Below are 22,715 nucleotides of genomic sequence, written 5' to 3'. Positions count from 1 at the left end.
TTTTTTCCCTGAATTCCAAGAGTATGAGACAACTTTTCCATTATTTATACATTTTATTTCATTTTATAGATATTATTTATTTTATTAGCACGTGATTGACGAGTCGCTGGGGTTTTAAATATTCAAACCCAGTCATTAAGATTTAAAATAAGGATTTTGAATGACTACAGGGACATAAATCAATATGAAACAATAATGGAAATTGGCTCATAGAAGAGAAAGTGCTTAAAAAACGGGCAGAGAGTTTCTTCTGAAATCATGTTTTTTTGGGTGAACCATGCCTTTATGGACTGTACAATGTATTTATATGTCTCCTTGTGCACCCCCACCCCACCACCACGGGATGGTGATTTACGGTTCAGTCCGATGTGTAGGGACTTGCTCCCTGTAGACTTTCACATTTGCTGATGGTGTACATTGGACTCAGGGAACAAAAAATCAAACACCTTCACCTTGAATTATTACACACACACACACACACACACACACACACCTTTAAAAAGATGCATGAAGAAAGCAACATTTTCAAGTATCTGTGCTCATTACAGTAAGTAAAGTATCAGTTTTGGAGACCTTTGACTTTTACTTCCTAACACAGCCACATCACTGACTTAGTTTGAATGGAAACAGAACCTTATTCTCAGTAATAAAAAAGGAAATTTGCTTTGTGTTATATTCAAAATGGTTTTATTCACGTACGATTTAAAAAAAATCTTGATCTTTCAAACTGCTGATTTGCGATTATTCACAAATATTCATTAGGTTCATAGCATTAAATTACTATGACACCAACTATAGTATTTCATTTATGTTATCAGGATATGCAAGATCATCATCTCCAGATATCTCTTTATATCGTATTAAAGGCTCTGTTATATCAGGACGCCGGATGTGACGAGTACTTTTACCTTTAATACTTTAAGTACATTTGAGAGTACTTTTAAGTACTGATGTACTTAAAGTACAAATGTCAATGTGGTGCTTTTACTTCTACTAAACTAACTTTGTTTCCGGGTATTTGCACTTTTGCTTCTGTGGCCTTAATCATCACAACCGCTTAAACCCTCCTCTTACTGGATGTCTCCTTAAATCCAATTAACAACGGAGGATAACCGTAAAACAGTCATGAAAAACAAAAAAAACAGAACACATTTCGGAACAACTGGGCGGGGGGCGGGGGGGCAGCAGCTTCACTTTTTGCTGATGATTCCACTTTTTTCCCGCTAGAATCTCCACAAGCACAGTCTGAGTCATCTCTGTAATAATATTTGACGTCCTCTGGCCTTTGCCCCCCCCCCCCCCCCTTCCTTCTTAATTGGAAAGGCTGCGTACGATGTGTGGAAAGTGCTGTGTAGCTGCAGAGATGCGAGGTTTGTAATTTCCCTTCCAGTCCGGCAGTGCTGGGCGGCGGGGAGGGCGGATGAGACAGAGTTTCCCCAGCAATTAGCGGGGAGGTCGGGGGCCGGTATCTGTCTGCGCTGTCGGCTTTGGGGCATCGGGTTCTGATCATAACAGTCCTTTAATTAGCAGGCCTGGGAATAGGCCGGGACCAGGCTCACCCTCCCGCTCCGACTGGAACTGCTCGGCCTCGGCCTCGGCTCCGGCTCCGGCTTCGGCTTCGGCGCCGATGTCGCCGTCCTCCGTCCTGCGGTGTAGGGATCCGGGAAAACCCCAAACCCATAAATCAGGCGTAGCCTCGCGTCTTCCATGAGAGATGGAAAAAAAATAAATCCCCGCGTTTGCGAGACGTACCAAGAAAGGCGACGTTCCCCAAAGGTGATGTTCTGTTTGGCTGCCTCGCATCCCCCAGCATCACCGCGCGCTACGTGGGTTCTGGCCACGCTAAGTCAAGCGTGGCCCAAAAAGGAGACCCCTGGTTCTGATAATTCAACGCTGCAAGAGCAGGCACACATGATGAGAAACTCACTTTTTCAGCGCTTGTGCGCATAAATTTGGATCTCTGACAGGCCTACTAACGCTGCGAAAATAAGACAAACCCAGTCGGTTTTTTGTCCGCTGTCCGTTTCAGAAAACATGTGGTGAGACCAGCCCTTCAGCTCTGCAGCCCTGATCTACGTCATCCAGGGCCTCGGTAGAATTAGAACCGGCCCCCCATCTGAGTAACTCCACCCCGTGGAGACAAAAAAAAGTATGCGGCCGATAGACTGTAGGCTGTGGCGTGAGATCCGCATCGTGTGTTTTCATTGTATATGTATTTATTTTATTTTATATTATTTTCTGACATTTACACGAAACAAAAAAACCCAAGTGCGGTGTCCCGCCTCAAATCTGTTCAGAAACAGATTTTGGCGGACCGATAAGATGAAATCACAGACACACAAACAGCCCGTTTTGGAGCAGGATGCTATAGAAGCAGGTTAGGATGGCTCTAATGCATAATCTGAATCGCATTTTCAGCAAAAAACATGAAAACATGTTTTGGGGACCTCAAAGACCTATATTCACTTGCGTAAGAAGGAGCATGATAGGTCCCCTTTAACTTGAGATCAGAGGTGGAGCGAAGACTTGAAGTCCTTACTGGGAGTATGAGTGTTTCTGCTGCCACAGAGATCATGTACTGGGGTGAAAGTAGAAGTGGTGAGGAAAATGACTTGAGCGAAGCCAGATTCGCAGCAAACACTACCAACGCCAAGAACAAAGCGGAAGCCCCTTCATTCCCGCGGACAGCCGGATTCCGCACGCGCAGAGCGGTGACGCGCTGCAGAGCGGAATTTCCGTTCTGTTCTGGGAGTCGACTTGGACTACAGCCCGTTATAAATAGCATCGACAAACGCGGTTAATACGTCTACACTTTATTGTCGGATGGAGTCTGACATATTTCTTGCGTCAAAGCGGCTACATTTGCAACATCACGGAAAAGACCAAAATTAAGACAAGGAACAAAGATTCGTAGATTCAACTTAACATTACAATCACAGCAGACATTATTCAAGGCCCTTCAACGTATATTTACATTTATCTTGAATTAGGCTCCGTATTTAATTTTAGGATTGACTGATGTACGAAAGAGAGCGATGGTGGAACCCGATATCTCTGGTTTGATGGCAACAATTTGTATTCACTGTTCAGGATATGGTTGGGGTCAGAGGAAATGTTGTTGACCAGCCTTAATATGTTATTATGGGATGCTGAGCAGTTGTCCTACAATCTTTGAGCCGATTTTTATTCGGTGGATATTTTGACTTTAAAGTCGTGGACAAACCATGTACCATGTAAAACGGCAAAACTGTAGAACACTCATAATCACAGAAGTAAAAAGCAAAATAATTTGTCTAGTCGCCCCAAAATACGTAAGGCGGCGGAGAGAATGAATTCTTTGTTTTGTCAATTCTTTTAATTGTTTGTTTTTGTAGACTATTTCTTTGCGGTCTTTGCAGGATAACAGATGGTCTATCATTACTCCCGAGTATTTATTCGAAAATACCTTCTTGATTGTTGGTCATCATCATCATATCATCATCATCATCAGAACACTATAGAATGTATTGATTTGGTGTATCTATACGGCAACCGTCGGTGTAGAAAGTGAAAAGCACAGCTGAGCTCACGCAACCCTGGGGACCCCGGCCTCGGTCGCGATGGCGGATGAAAGGGGCTTGTTGGCCTTCACCCTCGGCACTCTGTTAGTGAGAAAAAGAGGCGTACCATTGAATCAGATAGGGATTCAATTCTTGCTGGGCCATTTTTGACAGCAAAATATCTGCTGGTATTGATTAAAAATCTATAAAAGAGGGCTCTTGCATAGGTGTTGGGTTTGTCTAAATGTTTAGAAATGATATGAGCCAGAGCAGCAACAGCGTCTTCTGTACCACACCCCTGTTTATAAGCAAAGTGGTATGGCTCAAGTTCGTCTTTTGTTGTACTGACAAGATATTGGAGCAGAATTCTTTCTCGAGATTTCATAAGCGCCGGGGTAAGGGCTACTGGTCTAAAATCCTTATGTTCTTTTGGACGTGGAATTTTTGGGTAATGGTTTTATACGCAAAGTTTTCCATGACGGAAGCTTGAAAGATCGGTTGCCACCCTGGCACACGCAGCTCAGTCGCTAAGTTCTTCAAAAGAAAAGCTTTGCACTCATCCGGCCAAGCAGCTTTCTTGGTATTTGTACACTGAAATGGTTTTCCATCTCCGACAGCGAGTCTGACTCAGGTAGCTGGTATAATAGTTTTAAATATTTCGGTGCACTTAACAAAATTACCTAGTTATTTCACATCTGGTAAAGAAAGTGTTTAGGTCATCGGTAAAACAAAATGTATCACAATACAATACATCACAATAGGTTCACTTGGGGATGACATTCCTGTCACAGTTTTCATGGAATCCCACACCTTTTTTGGAGTTATTGGCTTTAAAGGCATCTTCCAGACGCTGTCTGTGTGCCAATTTTGCTTCCCTCAATCTGATTTTCATCTTTTTTTCCTGTCAGTCTAAGTGCTCCAGAATCCTTGTTTTTGAAAGCCACTTTCCTTGTATTTATTACCCTTTTCATGTCCCTAGTCACATATGATTTATTAGTTGGATATCTTTTAATCTCCTTTTTAAGGACAACCAGCTGTACACAAAAATGTGTGTAATCATTTGTATCTAACGTCATTTAATCTAGTGAACCCTGCTGAACGATTTCCAAGTTTCTCCACTCAAAACAGGCTTTCAGTTGTTCCCTACTTTCATTTGTCCATGTCCTTATCACTTTCTTTCCTGATTTACTTGAGTTGGCTCTTATACCCTGGGATCATGTGCACAACGTTATGATCAGAATTTAATATGGGTGGCTGACACTTAGACACATAAGCACCTTTAACATTTACGAAACACTTGTCTAGGATATTGTCTTTTCGGGTCTGGTCCTTAACATACTGTTCGAACCCCAGGTAACGCAGTTTCCAGGTGATACTGGCTCAAATCTCAGAGCACTAATGCCGGTGCATCGGGGTTGGGGAGTTGTGGCTCGTGAAGCCGAAATGTCCAATAAGCAATTTTTTTGTATGGTTCTTAATGTTCCTGGGATTCCTTGAAATTCGTTTACACTCTATAGAGATTAAAGTCACTCCTCTTAAGTTCCAAATAATATACAATACCTTGTTACAAAAGTACTCAAGTAAAAGTACTGAATTTTAATTCTACCCACAAAGGTACCATCACAGGTGAAAATGTACTCGAGTACTGGAAAGTGGAGTAGATGTAATTAGTCACCTCTCGCTTGAGATATATGCAGATTTCAGATTTACACTTTTAAAACCACTGCTTGGCCCAGTTTTTGTTGCCGCTCCCCGCTATAAATAGCCTCTGAACCGTCATTCTGACTGCCATTTATAAATCGACATGCTCCTAGTGGGAATTGCACTCGCGCCTCGGCTCTTGGCAGTCGCCACGGCCTTTTCAACACCCAACGCTGAGAGAGATAATTTGTCTCCTTCTCGTTCCACTTTCCGCTCGCTCGTGCGGACCCCAGGAGCGACTGGGTGACCTCCTATAAGGTCCTGGTGAGCAACGACAGCCACACCTGGGTCACGCTGAAGAACGGCTCCCGGGAACTGGTGAGTAAAAAAAAGGAACATTTGGATTTACTAGAAAGCACCTTCATCTCTGGCCCCAAAGACCAAAGAACCCCCTTCGTGCTTCCCTCCAACACCAGCACACCGGTAGAACTTTATTTCCGCAAACATGTTGATTGTAGTGATGCAAGGCTCGCAAGCGTTGCGTTTGTAGTGAACAAATCTTTTAAGTGATTCGGGGAGACGTCAATCATTTTTGACAAAAGAGCCATTCGTTGGCGACTCTGTAACTGCGGCAATCTTCTACTCGCAAACAGAAAATAATTACTGAGGATTTGAACAAAGGATAAAGGCATTTGGCAAAATTATTTTTGACTGTGACTGATTTACACTTTGCATTGTTCCTGAATTAATCATTTTGACACAATAAAATGATTCTTGTGAGAACTCCGTTCCAAACACAGGGCCAAAATCACTCTTCCTACTCCTTAGAGCGACTGAATCAAATGAAAGAGATGAAAATTGAGCAAATCCTTTGACTGAGTCACTCATAGAAGACCTGAATCTCCAAAAACAACCAAACTTTTCATCAGCTAGTTGATCGGTAGCTATTAAGCGCAAGGCAATTACAGGGGAGGGTTTATTTTTTTTGGACCGGCGTATTCGCAAGCCTAATGAACTGAGCAGCGATAGTAAATAGTGATGATCCTCAAACAGATGGGAGTCTCGCAGAGGAGGATCATTTGGGGAGTACCGACTTCTCTGGCTCTCAGCTTTGTTTTCATACGATGAATAAAAACCTGACGCCAAAAAGAGTAACGACTCAGCACCGACAACCTTTTCAGCTCCAAAGTCAAATATTCTCTGTTCAGCTACTGTTCAGCTCCAACACAACACCCTGCATGTTTGATCTGCTTGATATTTCAAATGTTGTATTTCTCTTTCTTATTCATTATTCTCCGCTATCTGGTTGCGTGTCACATGTTAAATAGACATAGTTGTATTGGATGATCTTTCCAAATGACAAAGGTGGAACTAGGGAAAACGGTGTCGTGCAATCTGAGCTGCTGAGTAAACTGTACTGAAATTTCATGTGAAGTTCATCGACACCTTGGGAAATCATGTTTGTCTGCCTCAGTAGATCTTCGTTGGCAACAGGGAGAAGGAGATCCCGGTGCGGAACATCCTTCCGGCGCCGGTGGTGGCCCGCTACATCCGGGTCAACCCTCGCTCCTGGTTCCAGAGCGGCAGCATCTGCATGAGGGTGGAGATCCTTGGCTGTCCCATGCCAGGTGACGGGTTTGTATGGGCTCCCAACCAAAGACATACAACATGGCGGTGCTTATTGGCTACATCCAGGCTCCATTCTATTAAGAGTGGTATACTGTATATATTAATTCAAAGTGTTTTTGAGTTAATCTAAAAAGGCACTTATAAATCAAAGTTATAATAATAATAAGAAGAAGAAGAAGAAGAAGAAATTATAATTGTATTATTATTATTATTATTATTGTTATTGTTAATATGAATTTATTTATTTTTGTTAGTTTTTGTTATTATTTTTAGTAGAAGTAGTACTGACTATTATTATTCTTCTTCTTCTTATTATTATTATTATTATTATCATATAATAATTAGATACAAATGTGACTGTATACAGCATGGTTCAATATTTTGGAAATAAGGAAAAGACAGGAAAAATAGTTGTATTCCCCTCGTTGAACCTTGGATTATCAGTTATTCCATATTTTTGTTTCCTGGTTTCTCCACAGATCCCAATAATTACTACCACAGACGGAATGAAGTGACAACGACAGACAACCTGGACTTCCGGCATCATAGCTACAAGGAGATGAGGCAGGTGGGTAGTAAATCCAGTAAGAGGGCATCTTATATTTCATCTTTACAACAACAAACCAAGACAACAAACAACACGCTGGGCTTTTTAAAAGGCCATGAAAATGTATAACGCGTCTTACAAGCCCATTATTTATTGATGTTTCGTGTCATGAACAGGGGTCTGTTCGCACCGAGGGGGGAGACAGATGGATCTGTCAGTGTTATCCATAATCCCCTGTAATACTGCCATTCCCCTTTGCTGTGGGTGTCCCAAACTCCTGTCACAACCCAAAATAACATCCTTACAAGACACTCCAACGGTATTGAAATAACCGCAAATGACAAACTATAGAAGTGTTGGCATTTTGAGGGATTTTTTGGAAAAAAACAACAACAATATTACTTACTCAGCCATATCTTGAAGCCACTTTGGGAGGTGGTTCTCCACAGGTCTTAACTGAGAAAGAGGGAACTACATATTTTTTTAAAAGTGAGTAAAAGCCGTTTGCCCTTGACATTTCTTTACTTTGTGCAGCTACTTGGTACCTTATCACACCCTTATTATGCAAACTTTTTTATTTTTTTTTATTTTATACACTGATATTTCCATGTAGTCAACCGGTTGCTATCGTTAAGTATGTGGCAAATGACTGGAACAAGATGAATCCCGTTTTTCAGCGACAAAATTATATAATCACATCCAGCAGCAGGTATGCCATTAGAGCCGTAAAATAAATTCCATTTCCTGAAGAGCAGCCATCGTCTGAAGCCATGGTTAGGTTAAGAGCAGTGACAGTCTGGGATCAAAAAACCGGCCCTGGCATTTGCAACAGAGAGGCCCTATTTTTAAACCCGGCATCAACCCCACCCAAATGTTACTGTAAAAAGCCTCCGATAGCGATTTACCAGAAAAAACTGCGAAGGTCGAGCCCCAGCTATCCTGAGGGAAATTTCAGAGGGAACCAGCTACTACATGGTTGGATTGGTATTTTGCCCCTATGCCCAGGTCGGACGACTGATTTGCGCATCAACAGCGGTGTAGGTTTTGTTTGAACTTTGGGAGGGACGCATTAAGCGTCAAACATTTCATTTCCTGCATTCTGGTGAATTTTGTGCACTAATTGGTGCCTTTTCTGCATCAATTTATATTGGAAATGTCCATTTGTTTTAAGGAAAGCTTCTTTCAAATAACTCTACAATACGTGCACAGCACAAATTCCGCGCAACAGCACGCACAGCACGACAGGTTGTGATGGCCGTCACAGCGATCATGTAATTTTGGAACCCGCTCTGACCAATGAGCACCAGAGGCAGGTAGGCTACCTACTGTAAATTATCAATAGCTAGAATGATTAGAAAAATTGCCATGGCACCCATCAGTTCATCAAGTACTCACCACTATTTGAAGGGCAATCTTTGCACGGTCATTTTCAATTGATAACATGGCCAATCCACTAATCCATATCCTGTCCCATCGTGCTCCTCAGATAGTTTTTTGATTAATTTTAGTTTGGAGAATGAGCGCTCGGCAGTTGCAATGGTGACGGGAAGAGTCAGAAACTTTTGACAAGTGATTAATGATGACATATAGAGTTTTTTGGCAGTTGTTGATGACGCAGCATGTATTACCCAGAAGTCATTCGGAGGCAATCAACACGTACTTCTGTGTGTTGTAATGTTAAGCGTGCAAATAAAACAACTACTCATGCACCTCAGCATTTCAAAATAGCACTGATGAAGGTATGGTAATGCTTTAAAGGTGACATCTCATCAGCGCGCAAACCAATTGTGTCCCACAGCAGCAAAACCCGCTATGTCTTGCATTTCTAAAATCGCCATGAGCAGCCAAATAAGTTTAAAAAAATTTCTAAGGAATTTTTAAGGAAAATTTCTTTTGTGTTGTTTTTTTTTATCTCTCAACGTATTTTCAAAACCCAGTTTGATTTATAAATAGTAGAAAAATGTTAAACCGTTAAATATTCCTATTAGATTACATGGGGAAATACTGTTCACTTACCGAGACGCAGAACAGCACCGAACAACGCCGATCGATGGTTCCCTTTAAAGCAACCATCCAGGTGAAGATCATTCATCCATATTACATGTAATGTGAAGTCACAATGTGGAACCGTTTTGATAGAGTTCAACCTTTAAATCGTACTGCTTTAACACACACACACAGACATCATTGTGGAGGGGGCGTGTACCAATGTGTACCATCGAAGAAGAAATGCTTGTGAAGAAATGCTCCTTCGGTTTCACTTGTCTGTGAAAACGTTTATCTCCGTGTTTTTATGGATTACGAGAAGCGGCGGGAGGAAGATCTAAATTAATCGCGGACCTTAATCTGACCAGTGCTATAGATCCAAGTCAGTGTGAGCAGCACATACTGGACTGAATTTTCCGCGATGATAGTCAGTTCTCCGACAGCGACGCTTAATCTGATATTATCCTGGACTCAGAGCACATCTCAAACAGCGGATTTCAACCAAAATGTGACGACGAAACTGAATATTTTCAAGAACCACTGGAGGAGAGCGACGATACACCCGTTGTTACAACGGAAGAAGTTGATGACGTGATGAAGTCCGTCGAGGTTGGTGATTGACAGATTATGAACAAGTAGTAATGCACAAGATTTTCAAGTTTACCTGCAAATGAAAAGAAAATGAAAAGAGGCCCCAACAAGGCTCTGAGTGTAACTGAGGTAGGGTTGGGGTTAGCCAACATAATAACTCCAAGAACTTAGAAGATATTTGGCATACACACATTTATATATAAATTGATACACCGAGGATGATTTTCAGAGACTCATATTATTGAAAGACTCAACATTTTGTTGTGTTGTCCGCACTTTTGAACTCCTAAATAATTCCACTTTTATAAAACATGTATTTTCTTACTGTTAAATAAAAGCTTTTTTTTAAAGCAAAAGATGTTGAGTGTCAATGACACTGTTCAACATTCCCTCAAAACACAAGAACAAAGCAGACATTGCCCCATTCAGCAAGGTGTCAAGTCCCCATTCATCAGGGTGTTAAGTAGCCATCTGACAACTAGCGAGGCTCTGTTGGTCCTCCAACTATGTGCATTGTGCTGTGGCTGAATGCAGCCAAGTGTGTGGAAAACTTTGAAGGTGATTATCTCAGAATCACAGTTTGCCACACCCTTGTCATTAACAAGTCATAGCTTTAAAAATGTTTGCTTGATTTGCACAAGTGACATCTTGTTTGGAAGCTCTGATTCTTCACTTTCAAATGATGCGGGGAAAAAAGAGTCAAACGCCACCAAATGACCCTAAAGTACGCGGTGGGTCACAATTATTATGTTAATACATTTTATGGGCCCGCCCGACATGCCAAGGGGCCGGGCAGCCCATAGAAGGGCGGATCTTCTGGCAGTTGCCCAATTACCAGATGGCCAATCCATCACTCGTTATTAGGCTGTTACCTGCGAAAGGCTGTCTTAGAATTAGGTCTCAGGATTGTAATCGCTGTGAGTAAGAATAGCCAAGGGGTCGGTGCTCTTTATTCCCTTTGAAGAACAACCATTTCTCCTCTGTCTCAGGCTGTACTGTTTTGTTGGAAAAATCTGATTTTTGATTAATGAAACAAAAACAATAAATAAATATTTATTTGTGTGTGTGTGTGTGTGTGTGTGTGTGTGTGTGTGTGTGTGTGTGTGTGTGTGTGTGTGTGTGTGTGTGTGTGTGTGTGTGTGTGTGTGTGTGTGTGTGTGTGTGTGTGTGTGTGTGTGTGTGCGTGCGCGCGAGTGCGTGCGCATGTGTGTGGAGATATATATTTACCCTCGGCACGTAAACACAACCTAGATTTTTTACAAAATTAATCTTTCAACATCTTTTTCCTGCCACTCTTCCACTTATGCTGCATTCACATGGAAGACGGGAGACGGCAAACCAGAAGTCACGTTAGGGGACGATAACACCGGCAACAGTACAAGACATTTACCGTAAAAGTTTAAATATTTTAACTTTTTGCCGCCCTCCGTGACAAAATTACAGCCGGATGTTACGTAAGTGAGGAGCCCACTAGACTACTGCGCATGTCTGCTGCAGCTGCCGGAGTTTTGCGCTGCAGTGACGGAGTGTGTAAATGCAGCTTTCTCTTGTATATTGCACTTAAATGGCTTAAATAAAAACCCTGGATTGATATAAAAGTTGTTTTTTCTATTTATTAATTGCATGGAGGCTGTTTGGTGCTTGTAACAAGGAAGCAGGTGGATGATTTGGGCGTGGTGGTCTCGCGTGATGCGGTTGGTTCGTTGATGAGGTTGCAGATCCAGGTTATCACTTGTATGATAATATAATTAAATATGAATAATTCATAATAAAATAAGGGCTTCTATTACCAGCGGAAATCTCCACTCTCTCATCATTGATCACTACCAGGAAACAGATCTTTATAGATGTGCCCTCTCTCGAGGCCGCATAACAATATCCATAAATTTGTCCATAATTCAAAATAATCCATTATTAAACCTGCTTGGAGATGAATATGATGCTTTATAGTCAGCTTGTGTAAAGTGAACCAACTACGAATGACAATCAGTTTAGGAGGGAATTTAACATTCATTTAAGTTTGCAATAAAATATTAATAGTAAGCTGCATTTTATAGCTACACGCCTTACTAAAATTCTGATCTATAATAACAGAGACAAAAGAATTGAGTTTAATACATTTTCAGTCTTTGTACATCACCATAGCAACAAAGCTTGTTTTGTTTTGCTCTCGTACCTCAGCTGGTCATTATCGCAAAATAACCCGCTTTAGAGTAATACAAGTCCCGATCACCTGATTATTTCACGATAATTAACGGCTGTCTGGAAGTTATTCCTTATTTGAAACCATGTTGTTTGTTTGAAGCAAAACAGTAGCATATACAGTAATTATGGAACATTATTGGTGCCAGCAAATAATACTGTTCGACATCTAGACAAAAAGTGCACTTGTGTGATTGTTTTATATACGTTATTCACATTGTACACATACTGTATGCACATGTATTCACAAATTCACATTCACAAATAAAAGGTTGTTTTTTTGTGCCTGATAAAAATCCTAATCTATCGAAACCTCTGAAACGCTACCGCGTTCAGCTCCACCGATGCCGCTCCACACATCAAGAGGTAATGTGGAATGGGTGTTTGTCACAAAGTGCCTTCCCTTTTCCATCTGTTTTTAAAGCAGATGTTGTTGCTCCTCTGCCACAGCTCATGAAGGTGGTGAATGAAATGTGTCCCAATATCACACGGATCTACAACATCGGAAAGAGCCACAACGGCCTCAAGTTGTACGCCATCGAGATCTCCGACAACCCGGGAGAGCACGAAGTCGGTGAGAAACAAAATTTTATATGAAACTAAAAATAGGTTTTCCCGGGGACGATTTGATTCTGTTGCATCTACACCGGAGAAAATAGGGCTGTCACGTGTTGACTAAAATGAATATTACTGTTGATTAACGCCTTGATATGGATAATTTGACGATATATTTTTTCGGGGGGGGGGGACTATTGCCTTTGTAAGATAGTTAAACACAAGAAATATTGTACATTTCGTATTCTATCTTTGAGTTAATCCTTGGCTTTACCGTATTGCCAATTTTTCGGGTTCTCAGGTTTATTACATATTGCCATTTTCTTTTCTCTATTTGTTTTCTTATTTTGTTATTGTTATTATTGCCTATTTTGCTCTATCTATCTAGAACAGTCTACGAAGTTCAGCAAGTTGCATTACTAACCTGTAATGCAACCTTTAAGGCATCATTAAGCGATATCGCGATAACCAAAATCCCAGAGGATATCTAGTCTCATGTCGCAATATCGATATTACAATGATATATCGCCCACGTCTACTGGTTCCTGTTATCCATTAGGGCTGATCTCTGTGCTGTCGAATTCATTAACTTAATTTCCCATAATCGTCGGCTTTCCATGCTCCGAACCAGGTGAACCTGAGTTCCGCTACACGGCCGGTTCCCATGGCAACGAGGTGCTGGGCCGCGAGCTGCTGCTGCTGTTGATGCAGTTCATGTGTCTGGAGTATCGCTCCGGCAACCCGCGGATACGTCACCTGGTGGACGAGACCAGGATCCACCTGCTGCCGTCTGTCAACCCCGATGGGTACGAGAAAGCCTTTCAAGTGGTAGGTCTGCAAGACTGCCATTAGTGACCCATAATAATCACACACACGGACCCCACCTACTGCGGCTGTCAGGTGTGTCCCTGCAGGTGGCTGGGCATAAAGAAAATAGGTTGCAGCTCTTATCCGTGGAGTGTAATGGATGGTGTATTAGGCTTCTGACTGCGGTGCCCATGAAATGTTCTTTCTTTAGACACGTTCCAAAAACAACAGTCTCAACTCCCACATGCAAAGTGTGGTATTAATAAAAAAAACCACAAGTAGACAATGTGGTAATTAATAAGGAACAAATGCATGTGTGATACTTGGACACGCTGTAGCATATGACTCCTGCCAACAAACACGCGCGTGCGTGCACGCGTGCGTGTGTTTGAGTGAGACTGTATTGCACAAAATCCGCCTCTCTTTGTCTCCCTATCCCCAGTGAAAAGAAAAAAGTATACTTGAGTGTATTATCTGAAAGTATACTTACAGTAGTACACTTTTTATGTGTTCACAAGTAAGTTGTGTTAAATTCAAACCATTTAACTTGTACTTTGTGTGTTAGAAGTTGCACTTAAGATGTGCTTAAATATGATGTGTATTGTATGTTTCTTTGGCTACTTAAGTTTTGACCACCAAAATGGCACATTTGATCAAGTATCAAGTGCAGCTTAAGTTAGGCTAATATTTCATTTTCACAAGTGTACTTACACTACCTTTGAAGCATATTTATGACTATAGTATGATAAAGTACAAATGGGAAGGATTATATTTTGAACTTACTTTATATACTACAGTATAAATTTACATTTCTTTCACTTTGGGCGTCATGTTGTCATATAGGGTTCAGAGCTCAGCGGCTGGTCTCTGGGCCGATGGAGCCAGGACGGCATCGATGTCCACCACAACTTCCCAGACCTGAACTCCATCCTGTGGGAGGCCGAGGCCAGGAAGTGGGTTCCCCGAAAGATGTTCAACCACCACATCCCCATCCCAGAGTGGTACCAAGCTAAAAACGCCACGGTCAGTCCCCTCTCCGCCCCTCCAGGGATGTGGACTACTTCTGTCCGGTTTGGTTTGGGAGTCGCTCCACATTCACTGACCTTCCATGTCCAATTGAAAGGTTACTGAAGGTTACTGCTCTTTTTTTATTTTCATTCTTTCATCAAATGCAGATGCAAGGCTTGTGTCAAATCTGTTTGTTCAAATCCAAAGACTTTACCTGACCAAGAATTACATTTCGCATCTCAGAAATGTATGTTTTTGAACAAAGTACAAATTTGATTTTCACAAGTTTCAATTAATCTCACAACTTTCTAAAATGTTGTTCTAAAATAATTTTGACCTTATTCCAAAATAGCTAACAATATCAAATATAAGATGTATAATTTCAAATATTATTAATGTTATTATTATTGAGCAAAGGCATTACACAATTATTATTATTATTGGTATTATTATCAGATGATAATGATGATTATTATAGTATAGTATTGTAATGCTGTAGTAATAATAGTTATCATATTATTATTATTATCATTATTCAGTTCTATTTTCATATTCCTGTCTCTTATTATAGCCCAGTGACGTCGCTCTCTCTCTCAGGAAAAGCAGCATCAGCCTCGTGAGCCCGAAAAAATGCCGTCTATATTTGGAAGTGGGGGGTGCAGGGTGTTGGATGCGGGCTGGGAGAGTGTGTATTTGTGAGGAAGTGGCTGTGAGCTAATTTAAAACCAGGCAATCTATTATAAGCGCTATCGCACCGGTGCTTTGACGTTCCCGGGAGCCACGGGTGAGTCAGACGCAGCCTCAGGACGGGAGCTGTGGAGGGCCGTCCTCCTCGCTGACCAGCCAGTGGTTTTTCCAGAGATCAGAGATATCTTGAGAACACTACGGGGCCCACGCAGCCTCCCTTCCCCTCATTATCAGCGGCATATTAATGTGCTGTTGTGGCTGAGCAGCTCTTCAAAGCTTGTTTGTTCGCTCACCGGAATAGAAACACTACATTAGTTCTTTTAACGCCACTCTGTGTTTGTATTGGATAATGGAACCAGTTGGTAAACGCCGCTGTTTGATGTGCCCGATGGGATTTGTCTCTCGGTGCTTTTCGCTCAGAGTTCCCATTTGAGAGTACACCGTGGAGAGACTGTTTCTTATTATGGATCTATGGTTGATGGATAGATAGACCAAGGAATTATCTGGAAAAAATGGCAATATACAGCTTCTATAAAAATAAACAATAAACTTAAAAATAAACGATGGTGATAGAAAATTGGCAATATACAAGAATCCAATGATAAACAATAAATAGAAACCCAAAACAGAAGAAGAAAAAAAACTGCCAATATACAACAAATCTAAAGATTAACTACAAAAAAAATTTTTCCAATACACAATAAACCTAACAATAAACAATAAAAGAAACGGAACAATTAGCCAGAAAATGAAGCTTGCAAATAAACGATGAACAATAAAAATTGGTTATATACAATGAGCCTAATTCAAATAAATACACCTAAAAATGAACAATAAAAACGAAACCAAAATAAACAATAAACAAGAAAAATTTGGCACTTGCATGCAAATTATGGCAAAGTTCATTCATATTGCCGTTGTTCGTTTGAGTTCAAGTTCAAGAGATTATTTGTCACTTTATATACATACGGTCATACATATATGCAGTGAAATTGAATGACACCCGGTTGATTACGCACAAGGTTGCCGTGGAGACGCGAGCGCTGGTGGCGTGGATGGAGAAGCTTCCCTTCGTGCTGGGCGGGAACCTCCAGGGAGGGGAGCTGGTGGTGACCTTCCCCTACGACCGCACACGCACCCAGGGCGTGGCCAAGCAGCAGAGCCCCACCCCCGACGACCACGTCTTCCGCTGGCTGGCCTTCTCCTACGCCTCCACTCACCGCCTGATGACCACCGCCGGCCGCCGCGTCTGCCACACCGAGGACTTCGCCAAGGAGGACGGCACCATCAACGGCGCCTCGTGGCACACGGCGGCGGGAAGTCAGTATCTGTGGAACCCGGCTGGCCCCAAACCGTCTCCATTTACTCTCATCCCCAATCTTCTCCATAGGCATAGGGCATGTTTTACAATTTGCATTTTTCTCCAAACCTTAAAAGGCATTTTTACATTGAATTGAATAGGAAGCAGCTGCAAGGTGCTAGGTTAGTGCAGCTCTTTGTATTATTTATTTATTTATTCATTTATCTATTTATCTATTTATTTATTTATGTATTTATTCATTCATTCATTTATTTATTCTAATTGTTTTTTTTATAAAAAAACAATTTGTATGTATGTATTATTATGATCATTTCCAACTATAGTCCAGCGTATATTAGTATGTGAGATTGATGACTTTTCGGACATACTAAGTCATCATATATCCGTGCCACTGCCCTCCGCCATTGTCCATTGTTTTTAGTTTTGATCTATTGTCGCCATGCATTGTGGGATATAATTGCCAGAATAGTGTGCCATGTTTGCATACTATGATATTTCACCGGATGTAGTCATCCAGGCACCATTCACACACTACCTGCGGCGTGCTATGTTTCAGACATACTAAAAACAAATTTTCTATTTTTCGAGTTTGAATGGATTACAATGAAATGGTGTGAGAATCCAAAAAGCATTTCACCTTCAGTCCGTTCTCATGTTTACTTTCAACCACAGAATTTCTAGAAAGTTAACAATACAGGATGCCTTACATACAGAAACCTGATGAGGTTTTTTTGTTTTTTTTTGTCTGTTTGTTTTTGTCGCCAGGTATGAATGATTTCAGCTATTTGCACACCAACTGTTTTGAGTTGTCTATGTACGTGGGCTGTGACAAATTCCCTCACGAGAGCGAGCTGCCAGAGGAGTGGGAGAACAATCGTGAGTCACTGCTCGTCTTCATGGAGCAGGTACAGAGGAAGAGCAGCCCCCGCAACTCACACAAACACACACGCAAACAAGCCATAGGAACACCGACGGCGCTTTTCTTTGCTATTTTTAGAGCCATTTCAGGGAGTTTTTTATTTTATTGTTTTTTTTTTTTCTTTTCAAGATGAGTTGCTCAGTCAACCCACTTCCACAATACAGCACCAACCTGCAGACAACATTTGTTGAAATTTCAACTTAAAGGATCGGTTCGCTATGCATCTTGGGGGGAAATGAAACGGCACAACTTCCTGTTTGTAGTCTCTTACGTTAGCGTGCATGTAGCCAAATTAACTCTTAAAAAGTGCAAAACAGTCCTGATAAAGTGCAGTTTCCAAACATCTTTGCTTTGATCTATGTAATATATTTATAAAACATATACAAATATTATATAAATATCGTATAAAAAAAATATTGTGATTTTACCATTTTTTAAGGCTTTTAATGTTTGCCCCATTGGACTGCATAGGCTCTGTGAGAAGCTGCAGCAGATTGGTGCCTTTCTGTCAACAGCAAAGCGTTCGGGGGGATTACGCTATGTACAGTTAGGAACAGATTATCAGAACCAACATTTGAATGAGGCCTGGTGCGAATAATGGCCAAACTATCTTTTGATACTGATTGAACGCCTTGTTGTATCTTACCAGCAACTGGTAACTGTCCCTTTTTCTCAAGGAAGGCAAATAAGCAATAACAATTTCTACCCTTTTCAGGTGCATCGTGGGATCAAGGGAGTGGTGAAGGACCGGCAGGGTCACAGCATCGCCAACGCTATCATCTCTGTGGAGGGCATCGGCCACGACATACGCACAGGTAATTTCACGTTATACTATATGTTGATTAGACAAACAAGTGTTGAGTTGATACGCTGATGCAGTAAGTAATCAATAAATGCATAAACCATTACCCATTAGTCATCTTTAAAAAGGGAACGCAACGGGACTCTCAAACGAATACTCATTCGTAAATCAGTATCGGCGACCTCCACGAACATATGATTTCATAGAAATAAGTAATTTCAACAGAAAGAAGGGCCCCTGCCCTCTAGACACGAGCACTTTTTCCGGATAGCCCAATATATATTTGCATTTGTGGATTCCAAATAGTAAATGAAGAAGCGTGTATTTTTGAAATGTAACGCACTAAATGAGTGTCTATCGGATTTTGAAGGGTCTTTTGCAGAGTTCAGATCTGGGAGTCGGCATGAAAATAAGTTTACAATCATCTGGTGTCCAGGATTCCCCAAGGCTTTATTCATTGAATTTGGCTACCAAATATGCATCGTGTTGTTACCTAAAAAAAAAAAAAAAAACTCAAATGGGTTTGTACTTAGGATGAAATCCAATGTCCACTGGTACATTAGTCATTATTATTCTTTGTGCAATTTTGTGCATATGGCTGGTTCCCTCGTTCATCTTTGTCCAGCTCAATCAGGGAGCATTCATGGCTGATTTCTCTTTATTAACAACTGGTGAATTTCCATGGGAATACCTTAAAACGGCCTCCCGCTCCCCGAAAATAGAAAAGGGAAAAAAAAAAAAAAAAAAAAATAGACATGAGACACAGTTGAAGTATTTCCCCGAGGAACGACGGAACATTAGCGTTTTATATGAATCCCTTTCCAGAACCAGAGAGAAAAAGAAAAAAAAAAAAAAAAAAAGGAACCAAGCCCGGTTCTCTCCCGTCATTTTTAAAAAGCGAGCGATGGGACGGCGGCTGTTTTGTTGTGTTTCGCGTCAGAGTTCTGAGATTCGTTCGGCCGCCGTCATATTTCACCGAGCCGAGCGCGGGCGTGGGCGGCGGGCGTGCGGATGATGGGGAGGCAAGTAAAGCTGTCAGCTCCGTGAGTGAATCAAAGACTCGGCGCGCGCGCACACACACACACACACACACACACACACACACACACACACACACACACACACACACACACACACACACACACACACACACACACACACACACACACACACACACGCGCGCGCGCGGACGTCGAGTTCCCTCACATCCCCCCAGCTCACACGGAGCGACGTTTCACAGAGGGAGGCGACCGAGGCAGGTATATTCGACATGACAAAGCAGAGCTATTTTTAAATACGGCCCCCGAAAGAAACTGGGAATGCGGAGTGCCTCCCTCCTCTTGGGGGGGGGGGGGTAGGACAGCGTGAAGCCTTCTCCGGCTCCCCGTTTCCTCTCCAGTATATTCCTTCAGTGAAGTTGGCATTCCTGCCGCTGCTAAAGTCATATGCATCCTTTCTTTTTCTTGTTAAGGATGGATTTTTTTTTATTTTTTTTTCAGATTCACATTCAGATTCAGACGGGAAGGTCGATACCAATTTCGTCCCAGCGTGTCCGGTACAGAGATTTGGACCGGCCGCATGCTAACCGTGTTAGCTCAATGAATGGCTGCAGATGGGATCAGCTAGCCTAGCTTTGGTGACATTAGGGAGATCCACCTTCCCCACATCTCAACGGCGGAGTCATTTAAGCGATAAGTCTCACGTCCTCAATACCAAGTGAAGGAGTGAAAAATAAAAATAAAAATAAAAGCGAGATCTTAGTCGTTTTGTATGCAGCTAGATTTGGAACCATTTTTGACGATTAACCATTCATCTATCACCTGGGATGCTATCACCTGGTTTTAGAGGATAAGCAGTTATAAACAGTAAATATATATACTATATAAATATCTAACCATACCTACATAGGTAAATATGTCCACAATGTTTCCACGAATGCGTTGTGGCAGAGGTCTTATATATTTCAATCAGGAGAGACCATATGGAAAAAAATGATTTGGCAATGGAGGTCACTGGAGAGATCTCCCCCACCCTCCCCATGGAGTCCTGATGCTGGTGGTGATGGAGACTACGCCCTTCCTGGGGAATCCGGCGAGGCAGCTACCGGGCGGAGACGGGCTTGGCTGGTTGGTTGGTTGGTTGGTTGGTTGGTTGGTTGCGGGCACTTGAGCGTGGCATCTGAAACGACACAGAGGGAGAGAAGCGAGCGAGGGGCCGTGCAAACACCGGCGGGGAGCCCAGGGATTGGCTCGGTTGTGGCCGGCACGGATTTGGACGGCTGCATGCCGGAGCCGATGAAGGCTGACAATTTGGTAGTCTTCCTGACTGAGCTTACGATAAATCTCCACAACATTCATTTCATGCACCGAGATCTCGATTTAAGGAGTTCGACCTTCCATCCAAGCTATGCGGAAAAAGCGGAAAGCGGAAAAAAAAATAAATGTGTGTGTGCCTTTCTACCGGTGTATCTGTGTTTTTATTCGGGGGTTTTTTTTTTCTTCAGCTGCCGACGGCGACTACTGGCGTCTGCTGAACCCGGGCGAGTACCGAGTGACGGCGCGGGCGGAGGGCTACAGCCTGACCAGCAAGATGTGCGAGGTGGGCTACGAGATGGGGGCCACGCGCTGCGACTTCACCGTGGGACGCACCAACCTGTCGCGCATCAAGGAGATCATGGAGAAGTTCAACAAGCAGCCCATCAGATTACCCGTCAGGCAGCTCCACGCCCGCAGGCCCCGCCAGCCCCACGGGAGATGAGGGAGGAAGGAGGACGAGGAGGACGCGTCTCCTCTGATCTCTCTCGCTCGCTCTCGCGCTCTCTCTCTCTCTCTCTCTCTCTCTCTCTCTCTCTCTCTCTCTCTCCCTGCTTCTATGATCCGATCGGGGGCTTCGATCGGGGGTCGCCGCCCGGTGTTTGCGAACTCCGTCGTCAGCTCCATTTTCCGAGGGTGGGCGGTCGGTTCACTGGTTTCGGAGGCAACATATTGAAGCGGCTCGTTGCATGTATGTAGTATTTTTTTTATTTTTTTTAGCAAATTATAAGCTCTATCCCAATAATCAGAGGTCATCTCATTTTTTTTTATATCAGCTGTAAAATATGGTGGTTATTTTATTTTTCCTTACATAAGCATTACATTTATCACACCCCAGGTCAATTTAAGAGGAAAGTCAAGAGACTTAAATCCTTTAAAAAAAATAAAAAATATATCATATGAATACTGATCTAAGGCTCGTTCCAACTTTTTTTTTTTTTGCCCGGATAGAATTGGGTTGAGATGTAAATAACCATTGTGTTATTTGTATAAATTGTATTCCAACACGAGCTGCAAAACAATCTTCCTCGGCAGCACTTCTGTAGGCGTTCCTTAAAGTGCTCCAAAAAATCGTGTGCCTATGGACTGAATGTGGACTCTTTGTTTGTCATTGACACGTAGTATTTCAACTTGACTTATTGGAATATTATTTAATAAAAGAGTGTGTCTGAAAGAATTCATCCATATTTTCTGTCGCCGTTATCTCGGAAATGTGCTTGTGGGTCGGTGTTTAAAATAATCCCTCCGTTTGGTGAAACGTAATTAGCTACGCCCACATCAGAATAATACATACTGTATATACCACATGAGACGTAGTGCTTGTTTATTATCTCTGTTTATCTCTCATAAGGTACTTTAAAGTGGCATTAATAAGATGCTGTTAGATTGATATTGAATCAAATGAGACATCAGGATATAACACATTTTCCAAACAGGTTATTTATGGTTTATGGTTACAGTAAGTCACAGTATTTGCAAAATAAAGATGATTTTCCAGGATTTGGGATCGGTATAATTGATTTCCTTAATGATCTTTCTCCCCCCCCCGATTCAACACATCCGAGAGATTTGTAAACTCCCGATTTCCCCGGCAATTACATTTAATTGAATGTTTGCCATTTAAAACAAAGCGACTCCATTTACATTGCATCACTTAGGTTTAATCATCATTGTGGTTAATTTTAAGCGCCATTCTATTTGAGGCCTCCAGGAATGGGATCTGCAGAGTGTCAGGGTGCTGTGCCTCTAATTGCCGGGGCTCTGCTGGAGCTCGCAGCTCTCTGGCAAAACTTTCCTCTTGACAACGGCAGCTTTTTTCCCCGCGTACCCAACCTGCAATTACCGGAAGGCCTCCACCTCTTACCTCCTCCTCGTATTGAACAGAGGCTTTCACAAGTCGTTATTTCAAAGCAGCAGAGCCCGTGAGATACAGCAGAGCAGCCACTGTATATCACCAATTACTCTGCGTCTGTTGCGCCGGCTTCCTGCGGCAGGGAGTGATAGGTGCTAGTCTAGCGTGGATGGAAAGCAATTTGCTAGCTTTTCTTATAATTAAGAATACCAAATCTAAATCGAAATAAATAAATCTAAATATAATACAAACTCAACATTTGCATCCAGGAGTTGGCAGGATTGATAAGATAACAGTGAGTTATATGGTAGTGGTCA

At 42.1% G+C, this 22,715-nt stretch overlaps 1 protein-coding gene across 1 annotated transcript in view; it reads left to right on the top strand.

Moving 5' to 3' along the window:
- The window catches only part of cpxm2 (carboxypeptidase X (M14 family), member 2), a gene marked incomplete at its 5' end in the record, with an annotated part of 37,096 nt that extends 15,151 nt beyond the window's left edge, over positions 1 to 21,945 (top strand). The window contains 10 exons of the mRNA XM_080021262.1: positions 5,474 to 5,558; positions 6,658 to 6,808; positions 7,289 to 7,377; positions 12,586 to 12,709; positions 13,322 to 13,518; positions 14,341 to 14,520; positions 16,215 to 16,512; positions 17,279 to 17,418; positions 18,148 to 18,247; positions 20,738 to 21,945. Of these exons, the coding sequence (XP_079877388.1) occupies positions 5,474 to 5,558; positions 6,658 to 6,808; positions 7,289 to 7,377; positions 12,586 to 12,709; positions 13,322 to 13,518; positions 14,341 to 14,520; positions 16,215 to 16,512; positions 17,279 to 17,418; positions 18,148 to 18,247; positions 20,738 to 20,991 (1,618 nt within the window). The 3' untranslated portion in view covers positions 20,992 to 21,945. The remainder of the gene's footprint in view (positions 1 to 5,473; positions 5,559 to 6,657; positions 6,809 to 7,288; positions 7,378 to 12,585; positions 12,710 to 13,321; positions 13,519 to 14,340; positions 14,521 to 16,214; positions 16,513 to 17,278; positions 17,419 to 18,147; positions 18,248 to 20,737) is intronic.
- Positions 21,946 to 22,715: the final 770 nt, after the last annotated feature.

This window comes from Zeus faber (assembly GCF_960531495.2).
Source record: "Zeus faber genome assembly, chromosome: 20".
Classification (NCBI taxonomy): Eukaryota; Metazoa; Chordata; class Actinopteri; order Zeiformes; family Zeidae; genus Zeus; species Zeus faber.
This window is presented reverse-complemented; position numbering and strand designations above follow the sequence as displayed.